This window comes from Oryctolagus cuniculus, chromosome 1, assembly GCF_051225735.1.
Source record: "Oryctolagus cuniculus isolate XC-2025 breed Fujian yellow rabbit chromosome 1, ASM5122573v1, whole genome shotgun sequence".
Lineage (NCBI taxonomy): Eukaryota > Metazoa > Chordata > Mammalia > Lagomorpha > Leporidae > Oryctolagus > Oryctolagus cuniculus.
The window spans coordinates 18,965,326-18,982,107 of NC_142867.1; the positions used below are offsets into that span (position 1 = coordinate 18,965,326).

Sequence of the window (16,782 nt, forward strand, 5' to 3'; positions counted from 1 at the left end):
GAGCTGGGGCCTGGCTTACAGCAGGGTCAGGCCGTAGGCAAGGGCAGCAGACAGGCAGCTGTGTTTCCTGCGGGTCAGGATGGACGTGGCCCCAGCCCATTATCCCGATAACCCTAAGAAGTGGCATCATCCTGCCCACGGCTCAGGGAGGCTCAGTAACTTACCAAAAGCCACACAGCTAGGCAGCAGCAGAGTTGGGATCCCAGCCCAGCTCAGTGTGCATGGCCCCAGAGAGCCTTAACCCCTTGTTTCCTGGCCTTCCCACCAGCCTAGAAAGTAGGTGGGCATGAGGGCAGGAAGCAGCCAGTCCAGTTGGCCTGGGAATTGGGGTGGGAGGGTGGTGGAACGGAGTTCTCCTGACCCTGCCCCGTGTTTGCAGATGTGAATGAATGTGCCGAAGAGGGGTATTGCAGCCAGGGCTGCACCAACAGTGAAGGGGCTTTCCAGTGCTGGTGTGAAGCTGGCTATGAGCTACGGCCCGACCGGCGCAGCTGCAAGGCGCTGGGTAAGGGGTGCTGGCCGGGTGGGGAGCGGGCTGAGCGTGGAGAAACGCCAGGTGATCCGGAGCTCAGGAATTAGCTGGCAGGTAGTGCAGTTTCCATCAGAGTAAAATGAAGTGCTGAGTTCATCCTGGGCCCCAAGGAAACCCCTTACAGGAGTGGGATGGAGGGAGTCTAGTTTGGAGGTTTCCACTCCTGCAGTACCAAGACTGACCGCTTGGGGGAGCATCTGTCAGCTGAGGACCTGGGGGTGTGTGCCGAGATGAGTATGGATCAGGGACAGCGCTGAAGCCCAGTGGGGACCTGGTTTTTATGCTGTGTCCCAGGGCCGGAGCCTGTGCTACTGTTTGCCAATCGCATCGACATCCGGCAGGTGCTGCCGCACCGCTCCGAGTACACCCTGCTGCTCAACAACCTGGAGAATGCCATCGCCCTTGATTTCCATCACCGGCGTGAGCTCGTCTTCTGGTCGGATGTCACCCTGGACCGGATCCTCCGTGCCAACCTCAACGGCAGCAATGTGGAGGAGGTTGTGTCTACTGGGCTGGAGAGCCCAGGTAGGGACAAGGCCCCAGGGGAAGGGGCAGGGCCGCAGTGGAAGGCAGGCAGGCAGGCAGGCAAGGGGTTTGCAAACCCTAGGAAGCAGAATATCTTTTTCTTCCAGTGAAGTCTTAAATGGAATTCTAATATATCAAAGCTTTGCTAGTGTATATGAGGGTACTTCATGGAGGGGGTGGATATTTAATCTAATGGTTCAGGTTAAGGTATCAGTTGCGATGCCTGCCTCTCCTATCTGAATGCCTGAGTTAGATACCCAGCTCTGGCTTCTGACTCCAGCTTCCTACTAATGCAGACCCAGGAGGCAGCAGCCGCAGCTCAAGTAACTGGGTTCCTGCCATGCATGTGGAAGATCAGGGTTGAGTCCCTGGCTCTGGGAATTAGGGGAGCGAATTAGCAGATGGGTGTTCTTTACCCACCCACCCCCAACCCCGGTCTCTCAAATAAACTGGAAAAACAAAAGAATTAATGGGAAAATGGAATTAAAAGATAAGTTTGGTGTAGCAAGATATTGAAATCCATGCACAGGGGCCGGTGTTGCACAGCAGGTTAAGCTACTATGTGTAGTGGTGGCATCCCATGTTGGAGTGAGTGCCAGTTCAAACTCTGGCCGCTCTGCTTCTAATCCAGCTCCCTGCTAATGGGCCTGGGAAAGCAGCAGAAGGTGGCCCAGCTTCTTGGGCCCCAGCCACCCATGTGGGAGACCCAAATGGACTTTCAGGCTCCTGGCTTCAGCCTGGTCCACTCCTGGATGTTGTGGCCATCTAGGGAGTGAATCAGAGGATAGAAGATCAGTCTCAATCTTTCTCTCTCTCTCATTCTTTCAAATAAATAATTTTTTAAAAAAAGACATTTTATTTAAAAAAAGAAATCCATGCACAGTTTTCAAATTTCATCAATTTTTTTTAATTTTTTTTCTGAGAAGGAGAGACAGACAGAGCTCCCATCTGCTGGTTCATTCCCCAAACCCCTGCAGTGACATAGGAGGGTGGGCTGTGCCAAAGCCAAGAGCCAGGAACTCAATCCAGGACTCATGGGTGGCCTCCCAGGGTCTGCCTTGGCAAGAAGCTGGAATTAGGAATGAAACCCAGAAACACTGATGCAGGATCAGAAGGCATCTTAACTAGTATATGGTTTTTGTTTTTGTTTTTGCTTTTTTTTTTTAGTATTTGGTTTTTATACCATGCACTATCCATGAAATTTTTGAAGACCCTCCCCATATCTGTATAAACATTATTGTGCACCAAAATAAACTTAATCTTTTTATTCCATCTTCCACAAGCCTTCTGAAGTACCCTCATATTAACTTTATATGTTCAGATACAACATTTGCTTGTTATTGAGCGCAATCAGTGAGAATAATGAGATCATTGTGGCGAATGTCATAATGGAATCAGAGGTTGATGGATCGCAGTTCTAGTGCTCCGTGAGCCTTAGCAGCCAGTTTATTTCTGAGTTTTGTGTTGATGATTACTTGCTATTAAGAGTATTTGGATTGATTCAGATAAGTGCATCTAGATGTAGAAGATCGCTGTAGCTCACTTGACCATCTCAGGCTGTTCTGTAAGCTGGTGAAATGGGCTAGAATTTGGTCTGGCACACATTTGGCTCAAATCCTTGTGGAACTTCTGAGCTGCCTCTGGAAAACCCTGTGTGGCAGTTGGCAACCCCTTGAGTCAGTGTGGTGGTGGTGGGGACCCTGGGTGTGGCTTACGGAACCAGGAATCAGGAAGTGGGACTTGTGGGGCAGTGAGGAGGAAACAGCCCTTGGACAGTTGCTTGCCTTTTCCGTACCCCAGTTTCCTCTTCTTTGTGGGGATCATGGCATGTGGCTGTCACAGAGTTATGACAATGAAATGAGCGAATGTATACAAAATGGTTCCAATAGTGCCTGGCCCAACAGACTGCTTCGTGTAAGGGCTTCTGCTTTAGCATGGCACAGAGGAACTCAGGCTAATCCCTCCTGCTTGGCTGCTGCCTCTTCCCCGCAGGAGGCCTGGCTGTGGATTGGGTTCACGACAAACTCTACTGGACCGACTCGGGGACGTCACGGATCGAGGTGGCCAACCTGGATGGGGCCCACAGGAAGGTGCTGCTGTGGCAGAACCTCGAGAAGCCTCGGGCCATTGCCTTACACCCCATGGAGGGGTGAGTGAGTTGTATCTCAAGCTCCCGAATCTCCCTTGCAACCTCCAGGGACGATTCCCAGGCCACCAAGGCCAGACTTCATGGGGACGTCCTCATAGTGTGGGGTGAACAACACCAACGCTGTAGCCTGACCCACGTGATCTGGGGCCTGGCCCTGCAGTAACTGGCTGTGCCTTCTTGGGCTGGTTAATCTCTGTCCTCATTTGCTCGTTTCTAAACTGGTGATTGAAAAAAAAAAGTCTACCTCATAGTTGTGTGAAGATTAATGAGATGAGGTTTTTTTTAAGTGGCAGTAGATAAGTTGTAGCTGTTTAGTATTTTTATTATTAGCTCGTACGTTTAATAAGGATTAGTGTTAATTTCTGTATCTTATTAATTTTTGATTTAAAAATTAATAGAAAAGACTGGACTAAATAAAAAATCTCCTGAGATGGAAGTTCTTAGGCTGTGGTTTTTTTTTAAATTCTGTGGAGTCAGTTTAGGGGGTGTCTTCTAAGATCCTGTGGTTGTGTGCCAACTATTTTAAAAATGTGTGTGTAAAAAATACAAAAGGCACTGGAAGACATTGTGAGGAAGATAGTACCTGTCCGAGTACTATGCTACTATTGTCCATTCCAGGGGGGTTGAGAGTTCTGTTTACTTTTTGCTAGTGCATAAGAAAGTGTTCTTCCCATATAAAAAAGTGTTATTTCCCATAGAAAAAAATTTTTTGTTATATGAATAAATGCCCTGTGTAAAAGACATTTAAAATTGAAGCATTCAAAAGCACTCTGTGGACCAAACAGTTAGAGTCCCCTGGCTTGAACAGATAAAAGCCCCTTACCTGATTACAGTCCCAGTTACCTACCCATCGTCTCCTGTCCATCCTTCAATTTCCACTTCTCTTGTCCTAGTACCATTTACTGGACAGACTGGGGCAACACGCCCCGCATTGAGGCTTCCAGCATGGACGGCTCTGGACGCCGCATCATCGCCGATACCCATCTCTTCTGGCCCAATGGCCTCACCATCGACTATGCCGGGCGCCGGATGTACTGGGTGGATGCCAAGCACCACGTCATCGAGAGGGCCAATCTGGATGGGAGTCACCGCAAGGCTGTCATCAGCCAAGGTGAAGGCCCTGCTCTGCTGACCTTCCTCTCTTACCCTCCTCCCCCAACCCTTGCCCCCGTGAGATCTGAGTCGTTGCCCAGCCTAGGCCCAGGGGCCGTGGCAGGCCACGTCTGGGCTGATACCTTCTTGGTCTTTCCCCAGGCCTCCCGCATCCCTTTGCCATCACGGTGTTTGAAGACAGCCTGTACTGGACAGACTGGCACACCAAGAGCATCAACAGTGCCAACAAATTTACTGGGAAGAACCAGGAAATCATTCGAAACAAACTCCACTTCCCCATGGACATTCACACCTTGCACCCCCAGCGCCAGCCTGCAGGTAAAAAACTGCCGTCAGGTGAGCCGGAATAGCTTCCTGGATCTGGGAGCCTTCCTGGGGCCTGACAGTTGCCATTTCTTCTTGGCCGGGAAGAGCAGGGCTGGCAATCACTTAGGCTAATTCCTCCCCCTGCTGGACATTTAGGGTGGTGCAGCATCAAGAATCCCAAAAGTCTCATTGGTTTACTTCATGCAAACATTTACAGGGCGTCTCCTATGTGTCAGGTACTCACTGCGCCAGCAGCCGGGGTAGATGCAAAGATAATAAGATATGGGTTCTCCCTTTGGGGAGCTCAGCTAAACCCCTATTGTTAGCCCTGGGGCTGCCTCTGTCAACCTAGGGTCTTACCTGACCTTCTTGCTCTGGGCTCTTTGAGCAGGGAAAAACCGCTGTGGGGAAAACAACGGAGGCTGCACTCACCTGTGTCTGCCCAGTGGCCAGAACTACACCTGTGCCTGCCCCACTGGCTTCCGCAAGATCAGCAGCCACGCCTGTGCCCAGAGTAAGTGGGCCTGGGACGTCAGCCTCATGGAGGTGCCTCGTGAGGATGGGTGGAAGGAACAGGGGTCGGAGCTGGAGGGATGGGAAGAGCTTGAGAGGCTGAGGGGCCCGTATGCAAGCTGAGGACTCGATTCCCAGCGTTGCTGCTGGAGGCTCCTTAACACCACCCAGCTGAGGTTGAACACCCACAACCAGGCTTGGTATCGTTCCACCGGATAGCCTGGCTTACCTACATACAGGCAGCAAGAGGGGCCCAGGCTCTTGTCGAAATCAGAGGAATGAATTCCTACCTCCTTACCTTTACCCTCAGCTTGCTTTCAGCCCTTCCACCAGGGAAGCAGAATTAGGATCTCTGATACTGTTCCGTGAGCACGGGCCCTGGATCAGTATGTGCCCAACAAGTGAAAGATGAGGGGATGCCCTGGTCTCTCCTGGAACTGCCACTCTGGCTTCCCGTGAGCTCTGCAGGGTTATTGCCTTGCAGGGTGTTCCTGGATAACTCAGAGCATTGGGGCCTTTTTTTAATTTTATTTTTAAAAATTTTTTTAGATTTATTTATTTATTTGACAGGTAGAATTACAAACAGTGAGAGAGAGAAAGATCTTCCTTCCATTGGTTTACTCCCCAAATGGCCACCACGGCTGGTGCTGTGCCTATCTGAAGCCAGGAGCCAGGTGCTTCCTCCTGGTCTCCCATGCGGGTGCAGGGGTCCAAGCACCTGGGCCATCCTCCACTGCCTTCCCAGGCCACAGCAGAAAACTGGACTGGAAGAGGAATGACCGGGACTAGAACCCGGTGCCCATATGGGATGCTGGCGCTGCAGGCAGAGGATTAGCCAAGTGAGCAACGGTGCCGGGCCCCTTTTATTTTTTTTATTTACTTTTTAAGGATTCATTTTATTTATTTGAAAGGCAGGGTTACAGAGAGAAGGAGAGCTAGAGAGAGATCATCCATCTACTGGTTCACTCCCCAAATGGCTACAATGGCCAGAACTGGGCCAAACTGAAGCCAGGGGCCAGGAACTTCTTCTGGGTCTCCCACTTAGGTACAGGGGCCCAAGCACTTGGACCATTTTCTGCTATTTCCTAGGGCATTAGCAGAGAACTAGATCAGAAATGGAGCATCTGGGACTTGAACCGGTACTCATAAGGTGTGCCGGCATTGAAGGTGGCAGCTTAACCTTTTATGCTACAATGCTGGCCCCCAGAGATGACTTTTTATAGAATAGTCCAAAGAGGAATGATCCAAGCACCTGCATGGCTAGTGAGGGGCCTGGGATTACTCCTCACATATTTGCAGCTGTTCTTTTTTCCTTTTGGCATTTTTTTCTTTATTTTTAAAAAATGTTTATTTATTTATTTGAAAGAGTTACAGAGAGAGAGAGAGGTCTTTCATCTGCTAGTTCACCCCCTAAGTATCCTCAATGGTCAGGGCTTAGCCAGGCTAAAGCCAGGAGCCAGAAGCTTCATCTGGGTCTCCCACATGGGTGATAGGGGCCCAAATATTTGGGCCATCTTCCACTGCTTTTCCCAGGACATTAACAGGGAGCTGGATCAGAAGTGGAGCATCTGGGGACTTGAACTGCTGCCTGTATGAGATGCCACCTTTACAGGCAGCTGCTTTAAATGATATATCATAATGCCAGCTTCTAGTAGCTATTCTTTTTTTTTTTTTTAGATTAATTTATTTATTTGAAAGGCAGAGTAACAGAGAGAGAGAGAGGGATCTTCTGTCTGCAGGTTCACTCGCCCAAATGGCCGCAATGGCTGGAGCTGGGCTGATTTGAAGCCAGGAGCCAGGAGCTTCTTCCAGGTCTCCCATGTGGGTGCAGGGGTCCAAAGACTTGGGCCATCCTCTGCTGCTTTCCCAGGCCATTAGCAGGGAGCTGGATCAGAAATGGAGCACCCAGAACTCGAACCAGCGCCTATATGGGATGCTAGCACTGCAGGCAGCAGCTTTACCCACTATGCCACAGCGCTGGCCCCTGTAGTAGCTGTTCTTATTTGCCATTGTGTACCGCACTGACCCTCTCAAGCTGGCTAAAATCAAACTCTCCTGGAATCTGGGTCCTTTCCAGAGAGGGCCATCTGGGAAAACATTCAGAGGTTTCATTCGTGCACACGTTGCTTGATAACCTAGTTTCGTGCTCTGCGTTTTCCCCTTGTATTCTTTTGTGCCAGCTCCTCTATTGTCTTAGGGTTCTCAGAGCTTAGAGGACAACTGGGAATGTTAGGCAGGAAGTGCCTCCATGAGTAGAAAAGTATACAATTGACCCTTTGTATCTGAGGGCTCCCCATCAGTGATTCAACCACCTGCAGGTCATGGACTACATAGTTAGGCCTATGATAGTCGCATCTGTACAGAACATGTAACAGACTTTATTTTTCTTGTCATTATTTCTGAACAATCTGGGATAATAACTTTTTAAAAAATATTTATTTATTTATTTATTTGAAAAGCAGAGTGACACAGAGTGAGGGAGACACGGGGTAGGGGGTGAGGGGATAGATCTTCCATCTCATGGTTCACTCCCCGAATGACCACAACAGCCAAGACTGGGCCAGGCTAAAGCCAGCAGCAGGAACTCTATCCAGGTCTCCCACATGGGTGGCAGGGACCCAAGTACTTGGGGCCATCTTCCTCCTCTGCCTTCCCAGGCGCATTAGCAAGAAGCTGAACTGGAAGCAGAGCAGTCAGGACTCAAACTGGCACTCCAAAATAGGATGCTGGCGTCACAAGGAGCAGCTTAAGCGGCTGAGTATTTATACTGTAATAGTTATTGTATATCATCCAGAGATGATTTAAAGTATACAGGAGGATAAATACAGGCTAAATGCAAATACCGTGTCATATTACACAAGGAGCTTGGATGTCTGCAGATTTTGGTATCCAAAAGGGGTTCTGGAACCAATTCTGTGCAGACCAGGGGATGAGTGTACTGGGAGAGTGTTCAGACAGGCCAACACAGGGCAGCGGGGGGGAGGGGAGGAGAGCTGGCTGCAAAGATGCCACATGCTCCCTCTCTGAGTCAGACCAGAAGCCCAGCTCCGGTCGCTATGCAGCCGTGGGATCCTGGGTGGGTTACCTGACCTCTGTTAGCCCCAGTGGTCCTCAACTAGAAAATGGGATTAAGAATAACATGTGGCCGGCGCCGCGGCTCAATAGGCTAATCCTCCGCCTGCGGCACCAGCACCCCGGGTTCTAGTCCCGGTCGGGGCGCCGGATTCTGTCCTGGTTGCCCCTCTTTCAGTCCAGCTCTCTGCTGTGGCCCGGGAGGGCAGTGGAGGATGGTCCAAGTGCTTGGGCCCTGCACCCACATGGGAGACCAGGAGAAGCACCTGGCTCCTGGCTTCGGATCAGTGCGGTGTGCTGGCCACAGCGTGCCAGCTGCAGCGGCCATTGGAGGGTGAACCAACAGTAAAAGGAAGACCTTTCTCTCTGTCTCTCTCTCTCTCTTTCACTGTCCACTCTGCCTGTCAAAAAAAAAAAAAAAAAAAAAAGAATAACATGTACTACAAAGGGTAAGAAAAAGCATCAGTGAATTGTCACCATTGGCTAAAGCTACAAAGAGAAGAGTGAGAGGAAGAATTCATGGGATGGAGCAGCAGGAGCTTGGAAGCAGGCATAGAAGTCAGAGAAGCAGGGGGTGGTCCTGGTAGGGATCTCTCAGGCCAGTGGAAGAAACAGAAAAGTTGAGATAAAGCCGACAGACACTTAAACAGGTTCCACTGTAGGCCGGGGTAGGATCCATTTCCATGTGAACCTCAAGTCTGATTTGGCCAAGATGGCCTGCTCAGTGCTCACAGGGGGCCTGAGGTGTGAAGAGCAGGGGCAAAGGGCACGAGATCCCAGGAAGCGTGATTGAACCAGATGTCACGCAGGTGAGCGTCTGTGTCTGTCACTGTTACTGGATTTAGAGCATTAAAAGAAGACCCCTTTCGGCCTTTGATCAGGTCTTGACAAGTTCCTGCTTTTTGCCCGAAGGATGGACATCCGTCGGATCAGCTTTGACACAGAGGACCTGTCCGACGATGTCATCCCACTGGCTGACGTGCGCAGTGCTGTGGCCCTTGACTGGGACTCCCGGGATGACCACGTGTACTGGACAGATGTCAGCACTGACACCATCAGCAGGGCCAAGTGGGATGGAACAGGACAGGAGGTAGGTAGGGAGGGCTGGAATCCACCCTCTCCAGGGTAAGGGCTTCGCATACTTTTGCCAATCTTGAGAACTGGTGGAGTCTGGGCTCCAAAGCTAGGGTGGAAGTGTAGTTGGTAATACAACTTTATATCCTGCCCAGGTGGTAGTGGATACCAGTTTGGAGAGCCCTGCTGGCCTGGCCATTGATTGGGTCACCAACAAACTGTACTGGACAGACGCAGGTATGTGCAGCGGGAGGTAGGGCTTGGCTCTTTGGGATCCTCCTTACTCAAAACCCTGGCCTCAAGTAGAAGGGGCTCAGTGTTCCTCCACCATATATCCCATGCGTCAGCATGAGAAACTCACATTGTGGTCTGAGTGCTCAAATCATGGCAGCTGCTTCTGATACGTAGCTGATGTTTGGGAATGTTTTAGTGTAGTTTAGATAAGGAACCTATGCCCCATGATTTCCTTTCATCATTGACTGGGGGAAACATAATTTTTTTTTTTTTTTTTTTTTTTTTAGCCAGGTGGATATGGGAGGTAGTGGGAACGCTTTAAACCAATTCTCAAAATGTGGTCCCTGGACCACCAACAGCAGCAGTTGTTAGAAATGCAAATTTTTGGGCCCTACCCCAGACTCAAAGAATCTTTGAAGACCTTAGGTTCAGGAATCTGTTTTTTAACAAGTTCTGATTCCTATGCAACTGACGTTTGAGAAGCAGTGCCTTAAATTAAGGGATAGAGTTGGTTAACTAGACTGGAGAAAGCATTTTCTCCCCCAAAATAGAACTGACCACTTCCTTGAATTTTCTTCTTGCATTTAATTCACTAAATATCCATTGCACATCTATCATGAAATATTTTTTTGAGGATTTACTTATTTATTTAAAAGACAGATGACAGGCAGAGATATCTCCCATCTGTTGGTTCATTCCCCAAATGCCCACAGTAGCCAGGGCTGGACTAGACTGAAGCCAGGAGCCTGGAACTGCGTCCAGGTCTCCCACATGGGCGGCAGGGACCCAAGCACTAGGGCCATCTTCTGCTTTTTTCTTAGGCACATTAGCAGAAAGCTGGATTGGAAGTGGAGTAGCCAGGATGTGAACTGGCACTGATACTGGTATCTGAAGCAGTAGCCTAACCTGCTATACCACAATGCCTGTCCCACAAAATATTTATTGAGTACCTACTGCATACCAGACTCTGTGCTGGTCGTGGAAGGTGTAAGGATGAATAGAGAAGACAGGAGTTAATGTCTTTGTCCCTTATTTCTTGCTAGGTACAGACCGGATTGAAGTGGCCAACACAGATGGCAGCATGAGGACAGTACTCATCTGGGAGAACCTTGATCGTCCTAGGGACATTGTGGTGGAACCCATGGGCGGGTGAGTGCTGCCCCTGTGGACCAGGCTCCACCCACCCCCAGGACCCAGTCCCAGAGGGAGTCTGGAGATTATGGAGAGTGGCCAGATCTTACACGCACTCGCACTCCAAGGAAGCAAGAGCCGCTGTAGAATCCATAAGGGTAGTGACAACCTTGTCTCCTCTGTGGATCAGGAACACTTGTAAATGTTTTCTTATTCCTTTTTCTCACTTCCCTTCTTTCAAGTTAGTTCTTATTTGTTGTCTACTCCTTGAGCCATGGCCTCTGTCTTTCTCAAGACCCTGGGGGTAACTTCTGATACTGACAGAAGAGATGAAGCCTTCAGGTACAGCTGTGAGCCCAAGGCTGGACTTAGCACTGAGGCCAGAGGCTGGGGCAGCTACTGCAGGCAGAGACCCTGAATCTCCACGGGGTGTTAACTGGAAGATTGCAAAACCTCCCTTGTCTTCACCCAGGTACATGTACTGGACTGACTGGGGTGCAAGCCCCAAGATTGAACGAGCTGGCATGGATGCCTCGGGCCGCCAGGTCATCATCTCTTCTAATCTGACTTGGCCTAATGGATTAGCCATTGACTATGGGTCTCAGCGGCTGTACTGGGCTGATGCCGGCATGAAGACCATTGAATTTGCTGGACTAGATGGCAGCAAGAGGAAGGTAAGTGTGCCACTAAGGCATCTTCCCACAGTCCTGAAGTCTCCAGGACAGCACCCCTGCCTGGCTGCCAACCCTAGCTGGAGGGACCCAGGGGTTACAGGGCAGGCAAGGAGCATAGGCTGTTTCTCTGAGTCTGTGGCCACCCTCTGGAGCAAACTAGGCATTTGTGTGCATAGTGCAACGGGGGTATAAATGCACAGACTTTGCCTATTAACCATCGCAACTGATACTAATGACCAGTTACACCTGGGGCCATCAGCAAGCTCTCACTCTCTAATTCTTGTTATTGTTTATTTTGGTGTAATTTCAAACCTGCAAAAGGTTGCAAGAATAGTAAAAAGATCAAAATAACCAACATTTTGCCCCATCTGCTTTACCATTTTTCTCATTCTCCATATGCACACATACACACACTCACACACACACACACACACACACTGGTATTTTTCTGAACCATCTGAGAGTAAATTGGAGACATTCTGCCCTTGACTCCAAAATATTCCAGCACATATTTTCTAAGAATAAAGATACCATCTTAAATAACCTCTATAGAATTATCAAAATCAGTGAACTTAGCATTGATATATCACTGTCCAATCAACAGTCTGTATTCCATTTCACTACCAATTGCCCTGACAATGTCCTCAAAAGCTTTTTTTCTTTCTTTTTATTTTCTTGTAGTCTAGGATACAATCCAGGATCACCTATTGTGTTTAGTAATCTTGTCTTCACATTCATCTCTTTAAATACTATGTCAGCCTTTCAATATCTCTCTTGATTTTTGTATTTTTAAAGACTAAAGGCCAGGTATTTTATAGAATATGCTTCCATTTGGTTTTGTCTGGTGTTTCCTTGTGACTTGATTCCAATTATGCATTTGGGGCAGAAGTACCACATTAAATGAAGTCATGGTTTGGATTCTCAGTGCATCTCATCAGTAGACAAAATTTTGGATTGTCCCTTTGTGACATATACTTTGATTGCACGGTAATGGTGATGTCTACTGGAAAGTTGCTATTTTTCCTTTTATAATAAAAAAGTAATTTGTGCAGACATATTTTGAGCTTCTGTAAGTAACACATGATCTTTTACAATCATTGCTTGACACTTGGAGCCAAACACTCACAGACTGGTAGACTAAAGCTTAGATATTGTAACTAGTTCTTGCTCAAGGTCACACAGTAGGTGGTGCTGGCAGAGCCGCATGCTGACTCCACGCCAAACCATGACCACTGCTCTGTACTGTTGGACCCTGCTGGGGCCTGACAGGTGCTGATCGGAAGCCAGCTCCCCCATCCATTTGGACTGACCCTCTATGGAGAGCGCATCTATTGGACAGACTGGCAGACCAAGAGTATACAAAGTGCTGACCGGCTGACAGGACTAGACAGGGAGACCCTGCAGGAGAACTTGGAGAACCTGATGGACATCCACGTTTTCCATCGCCGGCGGCCTCCAGGTGAGCAGCCCACGGCCTGCACCAGATCCTCCTTGGCCTTCCTATGTGGTGGCCCTTCCCACTGACCCCCAGCTCTTCCTTCCTAGTGTCTACACCGTGCGCTGTGGAGAACGGTGGCTGCAGCCACCTGTGTCTTCGGTCCCCAAATCCAAATGGCTTTAGCTGTACTTGTCCCACAGGCATCAACCTGCTTCCTGATGGCAAGACCTGTTCACCAGGTTAGTTGAAGCATCACGGATCTGGGTAAAGCCTCTGTAGATGGCAGAGCTGTCTTCCTTCTCTGCAGGTGGGTGCCAGTATGGTCTGAGAATCCAGGAGCCCTGCTGCTTCTAGGTGTTTAGGAAAGGGGAAGAGATCCAGGGGAGCTGGACAGGACCTGACTTTTGTGGTGCCTTCATGCATATGAGAAAAAGATGCTCCTTTCTCAGGATACTTTACTTTCAATTACTAGAAAATTATCATCATATACTGATTTGGTTAGAACAAAACACTTTCTATCATCTGCTCAAAATTGGTCTACTAAGTATAAAACTATGTATGTACAATGTAATGGTACCTGCTCCCCTTAAAAGTTCCACTTTTGTGAGTGCACAACCTATGTGATGACCTTGGAGGGTCCCAGAGGGAGGACCTGGCTACCCAGATGTTGGAAATCAAGTTTCCCCTTGGGATGGGGCTTTGTGGTACAGTGAGGTAAGCTTGGGACTCTCACCCCCTATACTGGAATCAACTCCTGCCTCTTCTTCTTCTTTTTTTTTTTTTTTTTAAGATTTATTTATTTACCTGAAAGTCAAAGTTACACAGAAAGAGGAGAGGCAGAGAGAGAGAGAGAGAGAGAGAGAGAGAGAGAGAGAGGTCTTCCTTCCACTGGTTCACTTCACAGATGGCTCGAGCTGCGCTGATCTGAAGCCAGGAAGCAGTAGCTTCTTCCGGGTCTCCCACATGGGTGCAGGGGCCCAGAGACTTGGGCCATCTTCTACTGCTTTCCCAGGCCATAGCAGAGAGCTGGATTGGAAGTAGAGCAGCCAAGACTTGAACCGGCACCCAAATGAGATGCCGGCACAGCAGGCAGCGGCTTTACCCGCTTATGCCACAGTGCCAGCCCCCTGCCTCTACTTCTAATCCAGTTTCCTACTAATGTGCCTGAGAGGCAGCAGAAGATGTTGTAAGTACTTAGGCCCCTACCACCATGTGGAAATCCAGGATGGAGTTCCTGGCTCCTGGCTTCAGCCTGGCCCTGATCTGGCTATTACAGCCTTTGGGGAATGAACCAACAGATGGAAGATTAGTCTTTCTCTCTGTCTCTCTTTCCTTCTCTATTGCTTTGCCTTTCAAATAAATAAATAAGTTCTTTTTAAAGAGAGAGCCACTTCTGTAATATTAATTAATAATTAATTAATTAGGTATAATTTATGAATGTGACCTAAGGCTAAGTGTTTTATGTACATGACTCCCCCACCCCCCCACAGGCAGAGTTAGACAGAGAGAGAGAGACAGAGAGAAAGTTCTTCCTTTTCCATTGGTTCACCCCCCCAAATGGCCGCTATGGCCAGCGCACTGCGGCCGGCACGCTGCACCAATCCGAAGTCAGGAGCCAGGTGCTTCCTCCTGGTCTCCCATGTGGGTGCAGGGCCCAAACACTTGGGCCATCCTCCACTGCACTCCTGGGCCACAACAGAGAGCTGGACTGGAAGAGGAGCAACCGGGACAGAATCCGGTGCTCCAACTGGGACTAGAACCCGGGGTGCCAGTGCTGCAGGCAGAGGATTAGCCTAGTGAGCTGCAGCGCCAGCTACATGACTTCTTTTAATCCCTATGGCCACCCCCACTTTATAAGTGAGGAAACTGAGGCTTGAATAGTTTGAATAACTTGGCTAGGCTCACGCTGCTGGAAACTAGCAGGATCAGGACAGGAGCCTCGGTTTGCCTGACTCCAAATCCTCCTGGTGGCTGTGCTAGTGTGATTGTCCTCCCTCCTTTTCTCCCTACCTGGGCAGGCATGAACAGTTTCCTCATCTTCGCCAGGAGGATAGACATACGCATGGTCTCCCTGGACATCCCTTATTTTGCTGATGTGGTGGTACCCATCAACATGACCATGAAGAACACCATTGCCATTGGAGTGGACCCCCAGGAAGGTCTGTGTGGTCCTCCCCTCCCACCTGGCTCTCTGTCTGCCTGAGGTCACCTGCTGTGGCCTTCTCTTCCCATCCCTTTTGCCTCCTGCTAAGAGTCTGGGGACTCCCATTCCTCTGGCCTGGCCCCTGTTTTTATCTCTACAGCACTTTCATTGAGTACAAGGGTATGGCTTGGGGCCCTTCTCTCTCAATTCCTTTCAAGAGCTGCCCTGCTATGTTATTTCTACATCTTTCTTGCTTTTCTCTGCTAAGCATTATGGGCTCTCTCAGGGTAAGGCTCATGTCTCTGGGCATGAATCAGCTGTGTGTGTCCACTGTGGGAGTGAGGGCCCAGCTGAGTGAAGCCTTCCCTCTCCAGGAAAAGTGTACTGGTCTGACAGCACGCTGCACAGGATCAGCCGTGCCAGCCTGGATGGCTCACAGCACGAGGACATCATCACCACAGGTGGGCCTTCCTCCCAGCTCACTGATCACCTGTCTGGGAGCAGAGCTAGGGAAATAGCCCATCTGTGTTAAATCAGGAGCCAACGTGCTCTTTTGACCTCCTGCAGGGCTACAGACTACAGATGGGCTCGCGGTGGATGCCATTGGCCGGAAGGTGTATTGGACAGACACGGGAACAAACCGGATTGAAGTGGGCAACCTGGATGGGTCCATGCGGAAAGTGTTGGTGTGGCAGAACCTTGACAGTCCCCGGGCCATTGTACTATACCACGAGATGGGGTGAGAGGTGGCTCTGTCACTCTGGGGAGCAGGCTGGGGCTGTGGATGGGGTGAATGGAGAGCGAGCATGCATCACAGGAACACTGAACCGTGAAGGTCACTATAACCCACCTCCCTGGAGCTGTTCCATTCCCTAGTGTATGGTGTGGAGATTAAAAGCATAAGCCTTTGTCACTAGATTCCTAAAGTTATACTTATGAAATGCATGTAGTCTGTATTCCTTAAATAAAAGGTTTCTTTGGAGGGGGAGAAAAAAAGTAAAAAAAAAAAAAAAAGAAAGAAAATAGTCAAAAATAAATAAATAAATAAAAGCATAAGCCTTGGAGTCAGAAAAGCAGAATTCAAATTCTTTGTATTGACTGCATCACTTTGGATCTTGTATTCCACCTTTCAGTGTCCTTACCTGTAAAAGGGAGGTGACAGAGAAAATGCATACTTTGTGGTCCCTGTGAGGATTAAGTGATAGAATGCACGTGAAGTACTTTGCAAAGTGTGTGGCATAGTGTAAGTGCTCCTGGTATATGGTGGCTGCTGGTATAATCAGTTAATATTCTTCCTCGCTCAGGTTCATGTACTGGACAGACTGGGGGGAGAATGCCAAGTTAGAGCGGTCTGGAATGGATGGCTCAGACCGCACCGTGCTCATCAACAACAACCTAGGATGGCCCAATGGACTGACAGTGGACAAGACCAGTTCCCAACTGCTGTGGGCAGACGCTCACACTGAGGTGAGAGCTCTGTGCCTGCCACCTCCTAGAAACCTGGGAAAATGGGAGAGGCTGACCAGGAGCTCCATTGAGGGCTCTCAGTCAGCTACCGCCTCCTCCTCTCCTTCTCTGTAGCGAATTGAGGCTGCTGACCTAAATGGTGCCAATCGGCACACACTGGTGTCACCAGTGCAGCACCCGTATGGCCTGACCCTGCTTGACTCCTACATCTACTGGACTGACTGGCAGACCCGTAGCATCCATCGTGCTGACAAGGGCACTGGCAGCAATGTCATCCTGGTGAGGTCCAACCTGCCAGGCCTCATGGACATCCAGGCTGTGGACCGGGCACAGCCACTGGGTGAGAAGACCTCTGGGGCCATGAGTCAGAGCCTCTGGCTTCCTGGGGCTGTCTGCACATAGAGATATCTA

At 49.4% G+C, this 16,782-nt stretch overlaps 1 protein-coding gene across 6 annotated transcripts in view; it reads left to right on the forward strand.

The window, feature by feature from the left end:
* Positions 1 to 16,782, forward strand: part of LRP4 (LDL receptor related protein 4) — a 54,790-nt gene that overhangs the window by 19,804 nt on the left and 18,204 nt on the right. For 3 of the 6 annotated variants that reach the window (XM_089327053.1, XM_089327057.1, XM_070071003.2), the window contains exons 11-27: positions 380 to 505; positions 827 to 1,057; positions 3,050 to 3,206; positions 4,100 to 4,317; positions 4,461 to 4,637; positions 5,017 to 5,139; positions 9,092 to 9,300; positions 9,440 to 9,521; positions 10,562 to 10,667; positions 11,122 to 11,323; positions 12,593 to 12,782; positions 12,869 to 13,000; positions 14,780 to 14,920; positions 15,279 to 15,365; positions 15,472 to 15,643; positions 16,209 to 16,371; positions 16,486 to 16,711. In XM_089327053.1, coding sequence (XP_089183179.1) covers positions 380 to 505; positions 827 to 1,057; positions 3,050 to 3,206; positions 4,100 to 4,317; positions 4,461 to 4,637; positions 5,017 to 5,139; positions 9,092 to 9,300; positions 9,440 to 9,521; positions 10,562 to 10,667; positions 11,122 to 11,323; positions 12,593 to 12,782; positions 12,869 to 13,000; positions 14,780 to 14,920; positions 15,279 to 15,365; positions 15,472 to 15,643; positions 16,209 to 16,371; positions 16,486 to 16,711 — 2,742 coding nt within the window. The remainder of the gene's footprint in view (positions 1 to 379; positions 506 to 826; positions 1,058 to 3,049; positions 3,207 to 4,099; positions 4,318 to 4,460; positions 4,638 to 5,016; positions 5,140 to 9,091; positions 9,301 to 9,439; positions 9,522 to 10,561; positions 10,668 to 11,121; positions 11,324 to 12,592; positions 12,783 to 12,868; positions 13,001 to 14,779; positions 14,921 to 15,278; positions 15,366 to 15,471; positions 15,644 to 16,208; positions 16,372 to 16,485; positions 16,712 to 16,782) is intronic. The other 3 variants (XM_089327059.1, XM_089327061.1, XR_016229846.1) reach the window with 2 other exon arrangements.